Below are 16,932 nucleotides of genomic sequence, written 5' to 3' on the forward strand. Positions count from 1 at the left end.
CGCTTCAGCACGTGCACGGGGCGGGGCGCGCGCAGGGGGCGGGGCGCGCGCAGAGGGCGGGAGCGCCGCGGCGGGAGAAGACGAAATGGAGCGCCAGGGAGTACGTGAGGCGCTGTTTTCCCTTCTGCGGGCGGCGGGCGGGGCAGAGGGCGGGCGGGATCCGGGACTTACCCCACAGACCTGCCCCGGGGCTGTTCCTCACCTTTGGGGCCGCCTCCTGCCAGGCGGGGCGAGACGTGCTGACAGGGAACCGCTGGGGCCTGACGGACAAGGCTGTGAGGGGTACGGTGCGCCCCAGGAGCCGGGCGAAGGCCACTCACCGCGTAGACCAGGCCGGCCTCGAACTCAGGCGGCCGCCCGCCTCAGCCTCCCGAGGGCTGGGGAGGGGATAGAGGCGTGCGCCCGGAGGTCCCAGCTAGCGTCCCTTCCGAGGGTGCCACACACTCAGGTGGACGCGCCCCCCACGCCGCCCTCCAGAGCTGGCTGTGCTCGCAGGTGGACGTGCCTCCCGTGGAGTTAAAGGACCAGGGACCCCAGGCGACTGTGGAGAGCGGGGAGCACCATCAGAACGAGAACCACGAGGGAGAGGCTAGCGCAGCGGCGGCCAGGTGAGGGGGACGGGTCCCGCGGCTCTCCCGACTCCCGGCCCGTTTCTGTTCACGCGGTTCCTTCCACAAGGTCTGCGTGCCCAGAACGGCCCTGGGAGCTAGGAACGTTGTCATCCTTTCCATAGCCACGGGGTTTAGTTTCAGGATTCCCCCTCTCCCGAAGCCACATCTACAGATGCTCAAGTCCCTGTCTGACACTGCATAACATCCTCGTGTTCAGACTCGTCTTCTCTTGTACCGTTTGTTTTTTTAAACATTTTGTGTGTGTGTGTGTGTGTGTGTGAAAGGGGTGGACATGTGGAAGTCAGAACCTGTTGGACCATGTGGTTCTGGGATAGAACTCTGGTCTTCAGGCTTAGCAGCAAAATGCCTGTTTCCTGAACCGTGTCATGGGTGGGCCTGCTTGTGTAGACATCAGTTTGTTTATGATTTATTTTATGTGTGTGAATGTTTTACCTGAATGTGTGTATGTACACTGTGTGCAAGCCTAGTGCTTATGCAGGTCAGAAGAGGCTATCAGGTCCTCTGGAACTGAAGTTATGGATGGTTGTAAACCACCGTGTGGGTGCTGTTAATGAAGGTCCTCTGCAAGAGCAACATATGCTCTTAACTACTGAGCCACCTCTCCAGCTCCCTCTCTCAAAGCAGAGTCTCATTATGTAGGCTGGACTGGCCTGGAACTCAATATATAGACCAGGTTGTCCTTGGACTCAAAGAGATCCACCTGCCTCTGCCTCCGAAATGCTGGGATTAAAGGCATGCACCACCACACACTGGTTATGCACACTATTCTCAATAACAATTTAAATAAATTTTTTTTTCAAAATGCAAGCAAGTGCCACATCCCCAGCACCTGTTCTAAATTTGACTTGTGATTTGTTTTCTTTTTTTTTTTTTAATTTATTTATTTATTATGTATACAGAAGAGGGTGCCAGATCTCATTACAAATGGTTGTGAGCCACCATGTGGTTGCTGGGAATTGAACTCAGGACCTCTGGAAGAGCAGTCAGTGCTCTTAACCTCTGAGCCATCTCTCCAGCCCTTGACTTGTGATTTGAATCCATGGATGAGAGCCTATGGGTATGGAGAGCCCACTAGGTAGCAGTCCAGATGCTACATGGTATAAGGAAAAAATATGAGGACACAATAATGGTGACTGATTTACCTTCAAGGTCATAGCAGAGTTCCTGGAGATGAAGAATAAATCATTAGAAGGAAGACCCTGCTCCAGGCAGAGGAACTGCTGGTGTACAGGCTGTAGAGATTATTGGACAGTAAAGGTTAAGAGGGAGATAGTAAGAGACACAATTAGACCTCTCCTCACCCTTTTTGCTTTCCTTCAGTGGGGTCTTACATATCCCAGGCTGGCCTCAAACTGGCCATGTAGCTGGGATGACCTTGAATTGAATTTCTGATCCTCCTGCCCTCCATCTCCCAACTACTAGGATTATAGCTTGTACTGCCACACCTGGTTTATACAGTGCTTGGGGTTGAACTCTGGGTTTTGTGCATGCTAAGCAAGCACTCTACCGACTGAGTGCCATCCCTGGCTTTACAGTCAGACTTTAGATGCCTCTCAGAGGTTTAAGAATGGGAGGACTGACACCATTTGGCTACTTTATATTAAGAAGTTTTGGGGAGGCAAAGGCTGATGGTCTCTCTGAGTTCCAAGCTAGTCAGGGCTACATCATGAGACTGTCTCAAAAGAATTTTTTTTTTAACTGTCTAGCCCTTTATAGAAGTTTGTTCTTTGAAAGAAGGTAGACAAAGGCTCCCCCTAGCTGCTGTGACATGAAGGAGGACAGGAGGGAGGCGGCAATGGGAATAATTCAAGTGCAAGATGAGTATAGCTTGGTCTGTGGTGTTAGGGAAGTGGTGAGATGTCAGGTGCTGAAAATAGTTAAGAAGATAGATCTGAAAAATTGATAATGGATGAGATTCTGGAGTGAAAGAAAGCAGGTGTCGAGGGTGAATTAAAAAATGTTTTTCCCTTGCACTTTATTCATCAAATATTTATTCAGGGTCTAGATGATGGACATGCAAGAGCAACCAAGCCAGCACTTCTGGTTCCTTGGGACTCAGCAGTATGACGTTGTGATAGCTCATTGTCTTTTGGTGGCATCACAACTCATTTGTTTTTAGTGCTTCATAATGTCCTTTGTGTGGATATGCCCTGATATATGTCCATTTCATTTTTTAAGGACATCTTGGTTGCTTCTAAGTTTTAACAGTTATGAATAAAACAGCTACAAATTATACCTGGTTTTAAGTTTTTAATTTCAATGAGGTCCAATTTCTCAGCTCTTTTGTGTGTGTGTGTGTGTGTGTGTGTGTGTGTGTGTTTGTTTTATTTAAGACATTAACAGCCTTTCCCAAAAAGCTGGGCATAATGGTACATGCTTTTGATTCCAATACTCAGGAGGCAGAGGCATGTTGATCTCTTGAGTTCGAGGCCAGCCTGGTCTACAAAGTGAGTTCCAGGACAGCTAGGGGTATACAGAGAAACCCTGTCTCAAAACAAACAAACAAAACCAAAAAATAATACACCAACAGCCAGGTGTGGTGGCACTTGTCTTTAATTCCAGCTGAAGGCAGAGGCTGGTGAATCTCCCTGAGTTTAAGGCCAGCATAGCCTATATAGTGAGACTATCAAAAAACCCCAAAACCAAAGTCGCTTAGATTTTCTCCTATATTCTGATTTGGGATCTTACATTTGTTTACTTTCTTGCCTTTTGCTGTACTGGGGAAGGAACCCAGTGTCTTATGCATGGTAAATGAGCACCCTGTCACTGAGTGTACATTTCCAGTTGCTGAAACTGCAGCACTTTGAACTTGACCCTGACTGGTGTGACAAAGAAATGAAGTAAGGACAGGCACATGTACAGAAAAGCTAGGGTTGGGTGGGCTGTGTGCTCTGATGGAGGTATACCATCAGCAGCTGTGAAAAATTTATATGTATATATTTTAACCAATTGAGGTAGATTTATTGTATACAGTTGAATGAGGAGGCAAGTTCAGCTAATTTCAGTAGTGGGTCTCTGTAGGGGAGGTCTCAGGCTGTAAACATTCAGGAGGGAAAAAAAACAACTGTAGTCCATACTTTGTACAGACACGTCAACATCTGAACATAGACCATGGGAAGGTTTTGCCATCTCTAGGATTCTGAAGACTTGAAGTTATGGACACTTTGTGTTCACATCAACATTACATATTTATTCAGGACTTTATCCACTTTCCACACCCAGCCCTTGTTTTTTCATGCAGGGTCTTACTGTACAGCTCAGCTCTGTCCTAGAATTGTCCTAGAACTCAAGGTTCTTCTGAGTCAACCTCCCAAGTGCTAGGATTATAGGCATGTGCCATCCTGTTTATCTGAAACTTTCTGAGCATCATGAACCTTTAGATTTGGAGGTTATTTATTTTGTTAAGGCAAAGTCGCAATATGTAACCTGGCAACCTAGAACTCACTGTGCAGATCAGACTTGTCTTGAACTCAGATCAGCCTGCCTCTTCCTCCTCAGTGCTGGGATTAAAGGTATTCACTACCATGCCTGGCCTGAATTTTGGAATTTAGAATTAAGGATGCTCATTCTGTGACATGCCATGTAACTCACCTGTGGAAGTGTGTGATTTAATAGTTTTTAGTATAATCATAGAGCCATACAACCACCACTAGTCAACTTGAAAAACATTTTTATCATTCCAAAAAGAAACCTCATACCTACCTGCCTCTTTCCCATCCCCTATAACTACTAGTCTGCTTTCTGTCTCCGTACATTTGTCTATTGTGGACATTTCATGTGCATGTAATCATATGCCATTTGCTCCTTTGTGTCTAGCATTCTTCACTTGGCATGTCATTTATACCATAGCCTTTATCAGAACTTCAGTCTGACTGAATAAAATTACATATTATGAGTCTGTCATATTTTGTCTTTTATCAAAAGACAAGTAGTTTGACTATTATATGTAATAGTACTATGAACATCCAAATACAAGTTTTTGTGGGGATGTAGTATATATAGTCTCCTGTATATTCAGGTTCCAAATTGCCAGGCCACCCAACAGATTTAGCACATTTCTCTCCTTCCATCTTTGTCTGGCTTCCTGGGATTGAACTCAGGTCTCCAGGCTTGATTAGTAGTGGCCTTTACCTATGAGGTCATCTCACTGGCCCAGTGTTAGGCTTCTTTTGTTCTTTTGGAAGTCTCTCATGTAGTCCAGGTTAGCCTTGAGCTTGATACATAGCTGAAATTGTCCTGAACTGATGCTGCAACTCCTACCTCCTGTGCACCACCACTCCTGGCTTGCAACAGAAGGATATGTGTAGGTTCTGTGCAAATGTTGCACCATTTTACAGAAGGTGTGTATCCACAGATTTAGCTATCTTAATAGGTACTAGAAGAAAGGTGAATATATTTAGTGTGAACTGCTGGGCCAGAGAAGTGACTTACTCAGGATCCTGTTATAAAAAGATGCTGGTTGGGTGTGGTGCACATCTTTAATCCCAGCACTTGGGAGGCAGAGGCAGGCGGATCTCTGAGTTCAATGCCAGCCTGGTCTACGTGGTGAGTTTCAGGACAGCTGAGGCTACAAGTGAGACTGTCTCAAGAAAGGCCCTGGCTACTAAATAGAGAATGGTTTGAAGGAAGTGTGAGTGGACTTGGATCAGGTTAGGGGTTCTGTTTGGGATGCCATTTAGCAGGAGAGGTTGGGAAAAAGCCCTTAGGGAACAGGCAGGAGGAAGGAGATTGTCCCCATCTATGGTATACTGGAGCTGGCTCCTACTGGCTTGCAAGAGCTGATTCTATATATTCCTTCCCAAGTTGGCAAGTTTATGTTGGAAGCTTTATATTTGCTGTAGTGGGAATATTTGCACAGTGGCATTTGGCAAACTACAAATCAGGGTTTTTCCCCATCCCCCAGAGAGCCAGTAGTAGCTCAGTGCTTACCAGGACATCCCTGCTATCTGCTTGGCATGGTTTCCCACAGGTGCTGACTTCTAGAACAGAGGCAAGAGCTTAAGTTCCATTTTACATCCCCCCCCCCTTTTTTTAAAAGATGTGTGAGGGAGCAGAGGACATTTTCATGATTATGTACAGCCAAAGTGAGAAATCCCAGCTGGGATTTCTGAGCTAGAACTCAAAGTGGTATGATACAAGGGACTGCTAGGATGCTGTGGGAGTGGCTGTTGTGATGACAGTTGTGGACCGAATGAGCTCACTTGAGGCCAGAGCCAGACAATCCAGACAAAACCAACTTTCCTTTTTCTCCCTCATTTCTCAACTGGAAAGCAGACCACAGTGTAGAATGCTTCCTAGACCTGTGCTATTAGTCAGGAACTAGAAAACAGGCAGATATGAATGAATCATTCATTTGATAAATGTACTTCAAATAGTACACTTAGACCAGAACCTTTGTGGTGAAGAGGCACAGGCAGAGAAAGCATGTACAGACTTGAAGGACTTCTACAGGAGCCAAAGACCAGATGGATGAAAAAAAATCATCACAAGGACCAGTTAATGGACTCAGCAGCCAACATTCAGCAACATGATTGAAATATTAACACATTTCTGGAGGGGAGGTAGGTAGGGAACTGGCGCATCAGCTTCCACTCGAACCATTCCCTTCCTGGCAGTACTTCAGCAAAACATCATTTTGCCTGAGTGCCAGATTCTGTGGGTCCCTCTCCTGGGACTGCCCCCTAAGATGGTCATAAGTGGCTGGTAGCTTATTTACTTGTGTTATCTGTGAGAGGCCATGGAAAGAAGACCCCATCAGTGGGTAGCTCTGGCTCATACGCCTGCCAATCATAGCTTTACCTGGAGCGAACAGATGGTCTCTTTGCTTAGACCCATTTCCTGGGCCCCCTGCCAGCTTGGGAACTCTTCTGATTCTTGGAACTGATTAGGGGCTTCTTAGAAGGACAGATATAATAGATGGGTGCATCGATATGCTTACAGGCCCCCCATCCCAAGCCCCACGCAGGCCAAGCACACCTCGCAACTGTAATGGGCTCTTTTCCATCCCTGGCCTCAGGCCAGGGTTCTGCCACAGAAGTCAGCCCAGGAACTGAGGAAGCCTGCAGAGAGGACACCACACATTTTGTTTATTAAAGCTAATTGGTGAGTGCAGACCCAGGGAAACCAATGATTCATTAGCATCTTGATTAATATGCAGCTGCTGAATATAAGAAAATGAAATGGAAAAGCTGAAATCTATAAAAGAAGGGTTTGGGTTTGGAAAAATAAAAAGATGCTCTCAGTAGACATCCAATGCAGACTTTTGTCCCACAAAATTTGAATTAGTTGAATTCAAGTGATTTTTTTTCCACCTCACCTCTTGAGTATTGGAGTAAAGCGTCTTAGAGCCATTAGAAGTTCAGTCAAGTTGCAGAGAATTACACAAAAAGAAAGACCTGGCAAGATTGAGTCTAATTTTGAAATCCTGAAACTTGAGCTGGTCCAGCAGAAGGTGAGACAAGGCAAGCCGGGTGTAAGAAGGCATGAGAGATCTTAGAGTAGCTCTGTCAGCAGAACACTCGGGAATTCAGCACCTAGTGAAGCCTTTGAAGTGCTGAAAAGCACACAAGAGAACTGTCGTTCCTACCCTGAGCACAAAAAGCATAATCTAAAGCAGAGTCATGACCCAGAACAGGAGGGGAAGCCTAGGTCTTGCTTTGGCAGAGGCAGAAAGGGAAAGTGGAGCCGGGCGGTGGTGGCGGCGGCGGCGGCGGCGGCGGCGGCGGCGGCGGCGGCGGCGGCGGCGGCGGCGGCGGCGGCGGCGGCGGCGGCGGCGGCGCACGCCTTTAATCCCAGCATTCGGGAGGCAGAGCCAGGCGGATCTCTGTGAGTTCGAGGCCAGCCTGGGCTACAAGGTCCAAAGCTACACAGAGAAACCCTATCTTGAAAAAAAAAAAAAAGAAGAAGAAAGAAAGAGAAAGTGGTTGGGGTAAAGGCTAGTGGGTTTGGAGAAATTTTTTGTTAAAGGGTCAGATTGCTAGGGCAGAGGGTATGGCTCAGTGATAGAGCATTTACCAAGCATGTACAGAGCCTGGGGCCTACCCCCACATAGAAAACAGAACAGTATGGCTGAAAAGGGTGCAGCAGGCCCAAGCCCTGGAAAGCCTTGTCTGCTAAACAAGGAATTTATATTTGACTGTGTGGCCCCGGAGGTCTTTCTTAAGCTGTTCACACAGGATTAGGAGATCAGATTTTGGTTTGGAAGGTCACAATGGTCCTACTGAGAAATGAAAACCGTAAAGCTGCAAAGGATAATACATGGGGAGGGGGAGGGTTGAAAGGTAGAAATTAGAAGATGTCTAGATAGGACATGGAGGGCCAGAGAAACCCAACTCTAGACTGACAAGTTTCTAGTATGGGGATCAGGGTGGCCTTATGTATCATTTAAGAGGAGGGAGGGTGGGATCTTCTTGTGTAGGGGAAAGAAGGGAGATGCTAATTGGTGGGCAAAGATGGAGCTTGAATGTCTTTGGGATAGCCTTGCTGCTGGGAGATCTGGAAGGAGACACTTTCGTGGGAGAACAGAAGAGGGTCCTAGGCTGGGAATAAATTTTGGGGTAACCAAAGTATGGGTGGTAATGAAAGCCCTCAAGGATCATTAAATTTTTTTGTTTTGAGACAGGTTCTCTATATAGATCAGCCTGCCCTTGAATTTGGAGAGATCCACCTGCCTTTTTCTCTCAAGTACTAGGATCAAATGTTCCACCACACCCAGTTTAAAAATCATTAATTTTGGCTGGGCAGTGGTGGCGCATGCCTTTAATCCCAGCACTCCGGAGGCAGAGGCAGGTGGATCTTTGTGAGGTCAAGGACAGCCTGGACTACCAAGTGAGTTCCAGGATAGCTAGGGCTACACAATGAAACCCTGTGTCGAAAAGCAAACAAACAAACAAACAAAAATCATTTATTGGCTGCACATGGAGATAGAGAAGATGACTTCTACAAGGTCCCAGCCCTCCTGGAGTCTACAATTAGCTGAGTCATAGACTAAGACAGTAACACTGTAAGTGATGTGTGTACTAAGGCCAGCCAGGAGTTCTTTCTAGAGCAGTGGTTCCTAATGCTGTGACCCTTTAATACAGTTTCTCATGTTGTGGTAACTCCTAACCATAAAATTATTTTCATTGCTACTTCATAATTGTAATTTTGTTATGTTGTGAATCATAATATAAATATCGATGTTTTCTGATGGTCTTGGGCAACCACTGTGAAAGGGTCATTCAACCTGCAAAGGGGTTGCAACCCACAGGTTGAGAACCACTGTTCTAGAGGATCCAGGACTTAAGTAAGAAAGGATGCCCTTGAAGAAAGGTAGCCTGAACTGTGGAAGACAGCTGGAAAGGCCTGAAAGTATAGATGGGAACATCAGGAGTTAGAAGACAGCAGAGTCAGTGAGTGATATGGCTCATTGCCTCTGAGCCTGAGGACCTGATCCCTAGGATTCACATGGTGGAATTAGAAAACAGACTCTTGGAAATTTGGTGTTGGTTTCTCTTTTACTCTAGCCCCACGCTGGTATGTCAAAACGTTGTTTTTACTCTTTTAGGGGGCCCACCACCCAGCTCCCACATAAATGACTCATGGAGGCTTATTCTTCATTATAAATGCCCAGCCTTAGCTTGGCTTGTTTCTTGCCAGCTTTCTTTAACTTTAAATTAGCCCCATCTATCTTTTGCCTCTAGGCTTTTCCTGTTCTCTTACTTCTGTAAATCTTACTCTTATTCAGTGGCTTGCAATGTAGCTGGGTGGCTGGCCCTTTAAGTCCTCCTCCTTCTCTGGCTACTTCTTTTCTCCTCCAAGATTTCTCCTTCTATTTCTTCTCTCTGCTTGCCAGCCCTGCCTATCCTTTCTCCTGCCTTGCCATTGGCCATTCAGCTCTTTATTAGCCCATCAAGGTGTTTTAGGCAGGCAAAGTATCACAGCTTCACAGAGTTAAACAAATGCAACATAAACAAAAGTAACACACCTTAAAATAATACTCCCTAGCAGAAATTATGTCTATAAAACTCATGTCTATAATCTCAGCACTTGAAAGGTTGAGACAGGAATGTTGCCTTGAGTTTGAAACCAGCCTGGGCTAAAGAATGAGATAGTGTCTCAAAACCAACAACAAAATGGGTTATGGACAACTGCCAAGACACAGTTCTCTGAGGCTTCTGATCTTACATGACAAGCACACAGTAGTGTAGATCCTTTGAGGTTATAGACGGTGGCAGGCAGGCATGTTGCTGAAGCAGCAGCTGTGAGTTCACATCTCCATCCACAAACAGGAAGCAGAGAGGGTTTACTGGGAATGGTGCCAGTGTTTTGAAACCTCAAACCCCAATGGCACACTTCTCCAAGGCTACACTTCCTAAACCTTCCCAAATAGTTCCACCAACTGGGGACCAAGTATTCAACATATAAGCACCCCCCCAGGGGGGGTTGGTTCTAATTCAAACTACCGTAGTGCTCACTTCCAAGAAGCCAGTGGGTATGCAAAGATACGAGTAGTGGCTTTGCACTGCACAGACTGTGTTCTGGAGCTGCAAGCACGTTAGGCTTATACCTTGGTTCAACCAGGTTATACAAGGGCTGGGAGGCTGCCTCATATCTCAAGGTATGAATGAAATAGAAAAATTTTCGAGTGCCACCCACAAAGGTGCAATCCACACCTTCCTCACTCATGCCATACGGCTTAATTAGATCACATTCTCCCTGGCCTCGTGTGTGTGTGTGTGTGTGTGTGTATGCTACCTGATTGTGGTAAGCACATATTCTACCACTGAGCTCCAGCTCAGGTCAGCCACCTTTTGGAGAACATAATGCTAATTTCAGCACTTTCAGAAGTCAGAGTTTAACCCTTGTATCTCCACTTTAGTGCCAACTACCAGCTGCCAGGACCCTTCTCCTCTCTGGACTCCAGCATTGAAATCCTGAAGAAGAAAGCCCAGGAGCTGATTGAAAATATCAATGAGAGCAGGCAGAAGGACCATGCACTTATGACTAACTTCAGGGACAGCCTCAAGATGAAGGTGACAGAATCCCTCAGTGGGAAGGAAGAACCTATGGTCTGACATCTGTTAAGTTCCAGAGACCCTGCGAGGCGCTTTGCACATGGTTCTCATTTTACTCTAGAACACTTAGTAGATTGGGCCATTCTCTATAGGTTAGAGAAAACTAAGGCTCAGAAATGAATGAGTTTGGATGAGTGTGTTGCTTAATGGTAGAGCATTTGCCTAACCTGAAAACAGCTATTGGTTTGATACTCACTTACACACACGCACACAATTTTTTAAGTGGTAAACCAGATATGGTAGCTCTACCTTAAAATCTCAGTACTTAGGAAGAAGAGGCAGGCAAATCTCTGCATTCAAGGCCATCCTGGTATAGGTAGTTAAATTTTCTAGATGACCTGGAACTCAAGGTATAGCCCCAGGAGATCTTCCTGCTTCTACACCCAAGGGCTGGGATAACAGGTGTGTACCACTACACCTGATTTCCTACAGATTTTACTTTTCCTGTTGATTTTTAATCATTCCTAGATTTAAGATGAAGAACAACCGAACATACATTTGTATCTTGTTTATACATTTGTATCTTGTTTAAAGAAAACAAAAGAAGCTAGGCATTGTGGCACATACTTATAATTCCCAGCACTTCGAAGGTAGAAGCACTAGGGTCAGGAGTTTAAAACCAGCCTCAACTCCAAGTTCAAGGCCAGTCCTGACTACATGGGACTGACCATCTGAAACAAAAGAACTGGGAATAGTGGTGTGTACCTGTGTGCATATAGTCCCAACACTAAGGAGGCTAAGACAGGAAGATTGATGAGTTCAAGACCAGTCCGGGTACTTGGCAGGACCATGTCTCAAAAACAACAACAAAAACCCCACAAAAACCAAATTTTATCTGCACTCAGTACAATTCTTTGTTACTCTCTGAAAGGTCACGGATCTGACAGAAAAATTGGAGGAGAGGATGTACCAGGTGTACAGCCACCACAGCAAGATCATTCAGGAAAGGCTCCAAGAATTCACTCAGAAGATGGCAAAGATCAGCCTTCTGGAAATGGAGCTAAAACAAGTCTGCCATACTGTGGAAACTGTATACAAGGACCTATGTGTCCAGTCTGAGGTAAGAGTTTGGGGGTGTGTCCTGTGAGGAAAGACCTGGAACGACTCAGTTGAGAGTAAATATGAACAGGAACCAGACTTCTCCTTTTCCCCTGCATTGCTGGGAATGAAATCCAGGGCACATGCCAGACAAGTGCTCTGCCACTGATAGCCACCCCAACTTTAGGAAACAGGGCTGTTACTAAGCCCTACACTGACAGTCCTAGGCCACAGGGTTACAGTCCTTGCAAAAGCGCTTGATGCTCTGCTACCTTGCTGGGGGTCCCAAGTCACATGGTTTGGACTGAGAAACCAAACTGGTGTCCATGTTATCATTGTGTAGTTAGCTACATCATGAAGGAAAGGGCAGAGTGCCCCCTGCCAGTCAGAGACTGTCTAGCTCCAAGTCTGACTATTCCAGAAAGGCACAATCCCAGGCATGTTCATCCCTCCTGTGAGAGACTCCCCAAACTACCTCTCTGGTTACCAGTAAACCCAGACCAACCCCAAGGAGTGAGGCACAGGCTCTTTATTGTCCTCTTTTATCTGCTCAGTGTTGAACACAGAAGGTACTGCCCCTGGGATGGAGGCAGGAAGGAAGGCACACTGTAAACTCCAGAGCACCTTCTCACAAAGTCTGCTCCACTTCATTCACTGGCTTCTGTGTCTCTCCCTGTTGTATCTCGCTCCTCCTCAGAAGAAGCTTAAAACTAGATGGGAGTCTGATCTCATTTTAAAAGGGCCGAGGGCCTACAGAGAATTGCATCTTTTTTGTATAGAGCATATCTGAACATCTTCCAGAAAGAAATTTCCATAGTCTCACATCAGTGTCTCACTTTCCACCATAAAAACTGGGTCCGTCCACCACTTCTTGAGCAGACTTGGAGCAATGCACAGTGCTGCCAGGATCTAGCCAAGCAATTTCTCTGTTGAAGGGCCCTCTGCTGAAGTGGGTTCATTTGCCAACTGTGAATGCCTGAATCCCAGTAATTGCTCTCCCGAGGATCAGAGCGTGAATGTCGTGTGTACCTGTGTGAGATGAATGTTAGAACTGGTTTGAAGTCTTCATGCCTCGTGCTGCCCTAGGTCCCCACGTCAGAAGAACAGAGCTACAAAGACGGTGAGTGCTGACTGCTGCTGAGAAGCTCCCGTCTCAACGACAGTCACCAGGAAGAAGGCACAGAGCCCACTCAGACATGCTGAGGGTTTTTTTTTTTTTAAAACAGTCCTGTAACTTAACACAAATGCCACCATATGCAATGATCTTTGTGCTAACTACCAAAGTGTGACAGGGTTAGCCCCTGCCATAGGCCCAGCTTTAGCAAATTCACCCAACCCACACCTACAGTTGATTAAATGTTTGATTTCTACCCTGGCCTGCTTTCTTCCAGAACCGGGAAGACTGATCATCTACGCGGAAACACGGATGGTCCTTTGTTCCACCCCACCTTTAGGGACAGCAGTTTCCTTTTTACAGTTAAATGATTCCATTTACTTCCAAAGCCCACGGCTGACCCGTCTCAAATCATGCTCACATTTTAGGATCTTACCCACCTCTCCCTCTCCCTGTTTCTGGAATGTTTCTTCCTGTAGCCTGAGATAAACATTGAAGACTGTGTGACTTTCCCTTGGTTCAAAACCTCAGTCATTGAGAGAGGCAAGGAAGGTATCCCATACATTCTGCTTTTTCTGTCCATAAGCCTCTCTGCCCATGAAGCTAGTGTCCTCATGCATGGATCACACTGGATTGTACTGCCCCCTTTTAAATATTGGTGAAAAATGTGCAAGTGTAGGTGTACATGCAATGACACATTTGGAGGCCAGCAGACAACTCAGGTCTTGGGCCTTATTTGAGATGGGATTTTTGTTGTTCCCCAGTGTGTACCCAGGCTGGCTGGTCTGAGAACTTCCACCAGGGATTCATGCCTCAGTTTCACATGGGTTACAGTCACAGGCTACTGTGCTGGTTTATAAGGGCTCTAGACTTAAACTCAGGTTCTCAAGCTTTTATGGCAACTGTTGTGCCCACTGAACCATTCCTACAGCCCTCCTTTTTGTTTCTTTCAATATCATTTTTCATGTCTTTTTTTTTTTTTTTTTTTTAAAGATTTATTTATCATGTATACAGTGTTCTGCCTACATGTGTCCCTGCACGCCAGAAGAGGGCACCAGATGGTTGGGAGCCATCACGTGGTTGCTGGGAATTGAACTCAGGACCTCTGGAAGAACAGCCAGTGCTCTTAACCACTGAGCTATCTCTCCAGCTCTTTTCATGTCTTTTTCCAAGTTTGTCCTAAGCCATGGGTACATGCCCTGTGACTCTTACAGTCTACTAACAGCTTTTTTTCCCCTCTGAACATGAAGTAGTGATATAATTACTGTGCCCTGTTCTCTTCTTCACACCCACCTACCCACCAAGAACCATGCCTCTCTCTTGGAACTGTGTCTTCCTCCATGTCCCATCCCACAATGAGAACAAGGGCCAGGAGTCTCTCACATGGTCTGCTCATCAGAACCTCTGAAGTCATACAGTGCACTCCCTTATAAATTTATTTATAACCTCTGTTCAGTTCACAACCTCTGAACAACTAACACCAGGTGAGGGACAGAGGGGTAGGGCTTGATAATCACCTGGTGACAGCTGGAAGACTTAGCTGTGCTATCCTGGTTCCTTACTGCTATCTCCCTACCCAGACCACTGTGACACCCTCCTCCCCAAGCCCAGGGTCCAGCACTGACCTTCGTAAGTGTTCACTGCCTCCAGATTCATAGCATGCCGGATCACATGGTACTCATCAGAAATCCCATTTCCTCCTAGGATGTCTCGTGCCTGGCGGGCAATGTCCAGGGCTTTCCCACAGTTGTTTCTCTTCAGCAGGGAGACCATTTCTGGGGTAGCCCTGGGAGTGGCACATATGTTATAAACACTGGGTCTCATGCCCTGACCGCACCCAGCAGATGGAGCACATGTCCACCCAGTAAGGCTGTCCCCGATCTGCCCATAAAAACAGAGGGAAAGAAGCTTGTGTCCCTGGGGCCACCATCTGGGAAGGGCCTCAGAAAGGGCCCAGGACTCAATCACAGTGTATATGTAATCCCTACTTGTCCTGATCCTTTAAACGGCCAAGCTGCAAACACGCATGGAGGCCCAGTGTGATCTCGGTGAGCATGTCCGCCAGTTTCTTCTGAACCAGCTGGTTCCTGGCCAAGGGGACGCCAAACTGGATCCTAGAACAAGCAAGGTCAGGTAAGGGTCTGTAGTTCAAGAGGCTTCCCAGTTCATGGGAAGCTCAACATTTAACTGCTCAGGATGTCCCAAGCCATCTCATAGAACTTAAACTTGGTGGTTCCTGTGGAAGACACTGTTGGAGTACAAGGTGAACTCCAAGACCCTCCACACCCATCATGTGTTAACAGCAGCCCCACACACCTGTCCAGGGCGTATTGCCGGGCTGTGTGCAAACAGAACTCAGCAGCTCCCAACACACCCCATGTGATGCCATATCGGGCAGTGTTAAGGCAGCCAAAAGGACCCTATAGGATTGACAAGAGGTCTCAGTCAGCTGAAGGCCTGGGAAGAACCAACTGTGAAGCAAGAAAATCTATCTCCCAAATGCCCCAGACAAGGGGATCTGCATTTAAATCACATAGGGTGCGCACACCAAAACTTGGGTGCAGCAAGCCTTGTTCAGTGCCTCTCCACTCTGTGCATGCAGTCCTGTATATAGCATGGGGCCTGACCTCAGTGCTCCGATGCAACAAGCTGGCAGGAGACAGGAAGCTGCTCATATAAGCAGAGTAGAAATTGGTTCAGGGCCATATGCATCTTGGGCAGAGCCAATGTGCAAGGGGGTAACCCAAAAGGAACAATTAGCCCATCCATGAACAGGGAGCATCACAGACTCCACAATGCTCCACAAGCACAAGGACCATGTATGTTAGCTCTCCCTTTGAGAAGGTGAGAAAGATGAGCCAGCAGGTGACCCCCACCAGTTCCCAAGGTGTCTACCACATACCGCCAGGCTGGACACATTAGGGAGCACATTCTCCTCGGGCACCTCCACATTGTCCATGATGATCATACCAGTAGATGAGGCCCGCAAGGAGAACTTTCCCTCAATCCTAGGGGCTGAGAGGCCCCGCATTCCTTTCTCCAGCAGAAAGCCCCGTATACAGTTATCCTCACACCGAGCCCACACTACAAACAGGTCAGCCACGGGCGAGTTGGTGATCCTGGGGGCCAGAAAGTTATGGAGGGATCTGGCTGATATCCCTCACACACCTTCTCATCCACCACCACCTGGGCCCCTCACCAGGTCTTGGTCCCATTGAGAGTGTAGCTCTGGTTTGATGGATTGTGGCAAGCTCTGGTCTCCATGCCACCTGGGTCACTCCCATGGTTGGGCTCTGTAAGCCCAAAGCAGCCCAGAAGTTCACCCTTGGCTGCAAGCACAAGACAGGATCATAAGGCTACCAGTCTCACTCATCTGATAAATTATCTTCACCACTGAGCCAGGTCTGTAACCAAGGCAGATAACACTGCCATCATTGCGCTCTGTGAGCTGAGGAAATGGTCCAGGCCATAATCACAATGGCATAATGTGAAGGAGGTCAGGAAGGAAGGGGTTGGCAAAAATGTCTTGGAGGGCACTAAGGTTTAGCTGAAGGAGGGCATGAAGTTTGGTTTTTTTTCTCTGTTTCTTTTGTTTTTTAGAAGGTCTCAGTATGTAGCCCTGGCTGACCCAGAACTAACAGAGGTCTACCTGCCTCTGCCTCTGGAGTGCTGGGATTAGAGGCCTGTGCCACCACACCCAGCCTGAAGGAGGGTATGAGGAAGAGTAATCACCAAGGTGGTTATTTGGAGAATCCCTAGTAGATGAGCAATCAGAGGAAGAGTGGCCAGAGGGATGAGCATGGTCGTGCATGGCCTTTAATCCTAGCTCTTCTCTTTCCCTCAGGGGGCCAAAGGTAGACCTGAGTTTGAGGCCAGCCTGGTCTACAAAGCTGCAAGCCAAACAGGGCTATATAGTGAGACCCTATCTACAAATAAAATGTTAGTGGCCAGAGAAGTAGAGGAAAGGTCTCAGCGGCCTGCTTATGGGCTTCATGGACCTGGTTAGCAGTTAAGACTTTCAACTTTGGACTGGGATGAGGAGCCCAGAAAACAAATCTAAGAGGAGATGATGGTGGCCAGGGGTGAAGTCAAA

At 47.0% G+C, this 16,932-nt stretch overlaps 2 protein-coding genes across 5 annotated transcripts in view; one reads left to right on the forward strand and one right to left on the reverse strand.

Moving 5' to 3' along the window:
• Positions 1-13,351, forward strand: Syce2 (synaptonemal complex central element protein 2). 2 transcript variants are annotated; one of them, XM_059264466.1, is made up of 5 exons: positions 1-100; positions 496-608; positions 10,492-10,645; positions 11,559-11,747; positions 13,117-13,351. In XM_059264466.1, exons 1-5 carry the CDS (start codon positions 86-88, stop codon positions 13,129-13,131), a joined length of 486 nt encoding a protein of 161 aa, XP_059120449.1. In that variant the 5' UTR covers positions 1-85; the 3' UTR covers positions 13,132-13,351. The 2 variants fall into 2 exon arrangements, with proteins under 2 accessions (XP_059120449.1, XP_059120448.1); XM_059264465.1 differs by lacking the exon at positions 13,117-13,351 and adding an exon at positions 12,812-13,095.
• The window catches only part of Gcdh (glutaryl-CoA dehydrogenase), a 17,623-nt gene continuing 12,930 nt past the window's right edge, over positions 12,240-16,932 (reverse strand). For 2 of the 3 annotated variants that reach the window (XM_059264448.1, XM_059264447.1), the window contains exons 7-12: positions 16,039-16,168; positions 15,742-15,958; positions 15,156-15,259; positions 14,828-14,953; positions 14,465-14,625; positions 12,240-12,754 (exon numbers count right to left, since the gene is read on the reverse strand). In XM_059264448.1, coding sequence (XP_059120431.1) covers positions 12,681-12,754; positions 14,465-14,625; positions 14,828-14,953; positions 15,156-15,259; positions 15,742-15,958; positions 16,039-16,168 — 812 coding nt within the window. In that variant the 3' untranslated portion in view covers positions 12,240-12,680. The remainder of the gene's footprint in view (positions 12,755-14,464; positions 14,626-14,827; positions 14,954-15,155; positions 15,260-15,741; positions 15,959-16,038; positions 16,169-16,932) is intronic. The other variant, XR_009379489.1, reaches the window with a different exon arrangement.

Source organism: Peromyscus eremicus, chromosome 5, assembly GCF_949786415.1.
Source record: "Peromyscus eremicus chromosome 5, PerEre_H2_v1, whole genome shotgun sequence".
NCBI classification, from domain to species: Eukaryota; Metazoa; Chordata; class Mammalia; order Rodentia; family Cricetidae; genus Peromyscus; species Peromyscus eremicus.

Coding starts and splice junctions, on each gene's coding strand:
- Syce2 (XM_059264465.1), top strand. Junction 609..10,491: donor GCTAGCGCAGCGGCGGCCAG/GTGAGGGGGACG, acceptor TCTCCACTTTAG/TGCCAACTACCAGCTGCCAG. Junction 11,748..12,811: donor ACCTATGTGTCCAGTCTGAG/GTAAGAGTTTGG, acceptor GTGCTGCCCTAG/GTCCCCACGTCAGAAGAACA.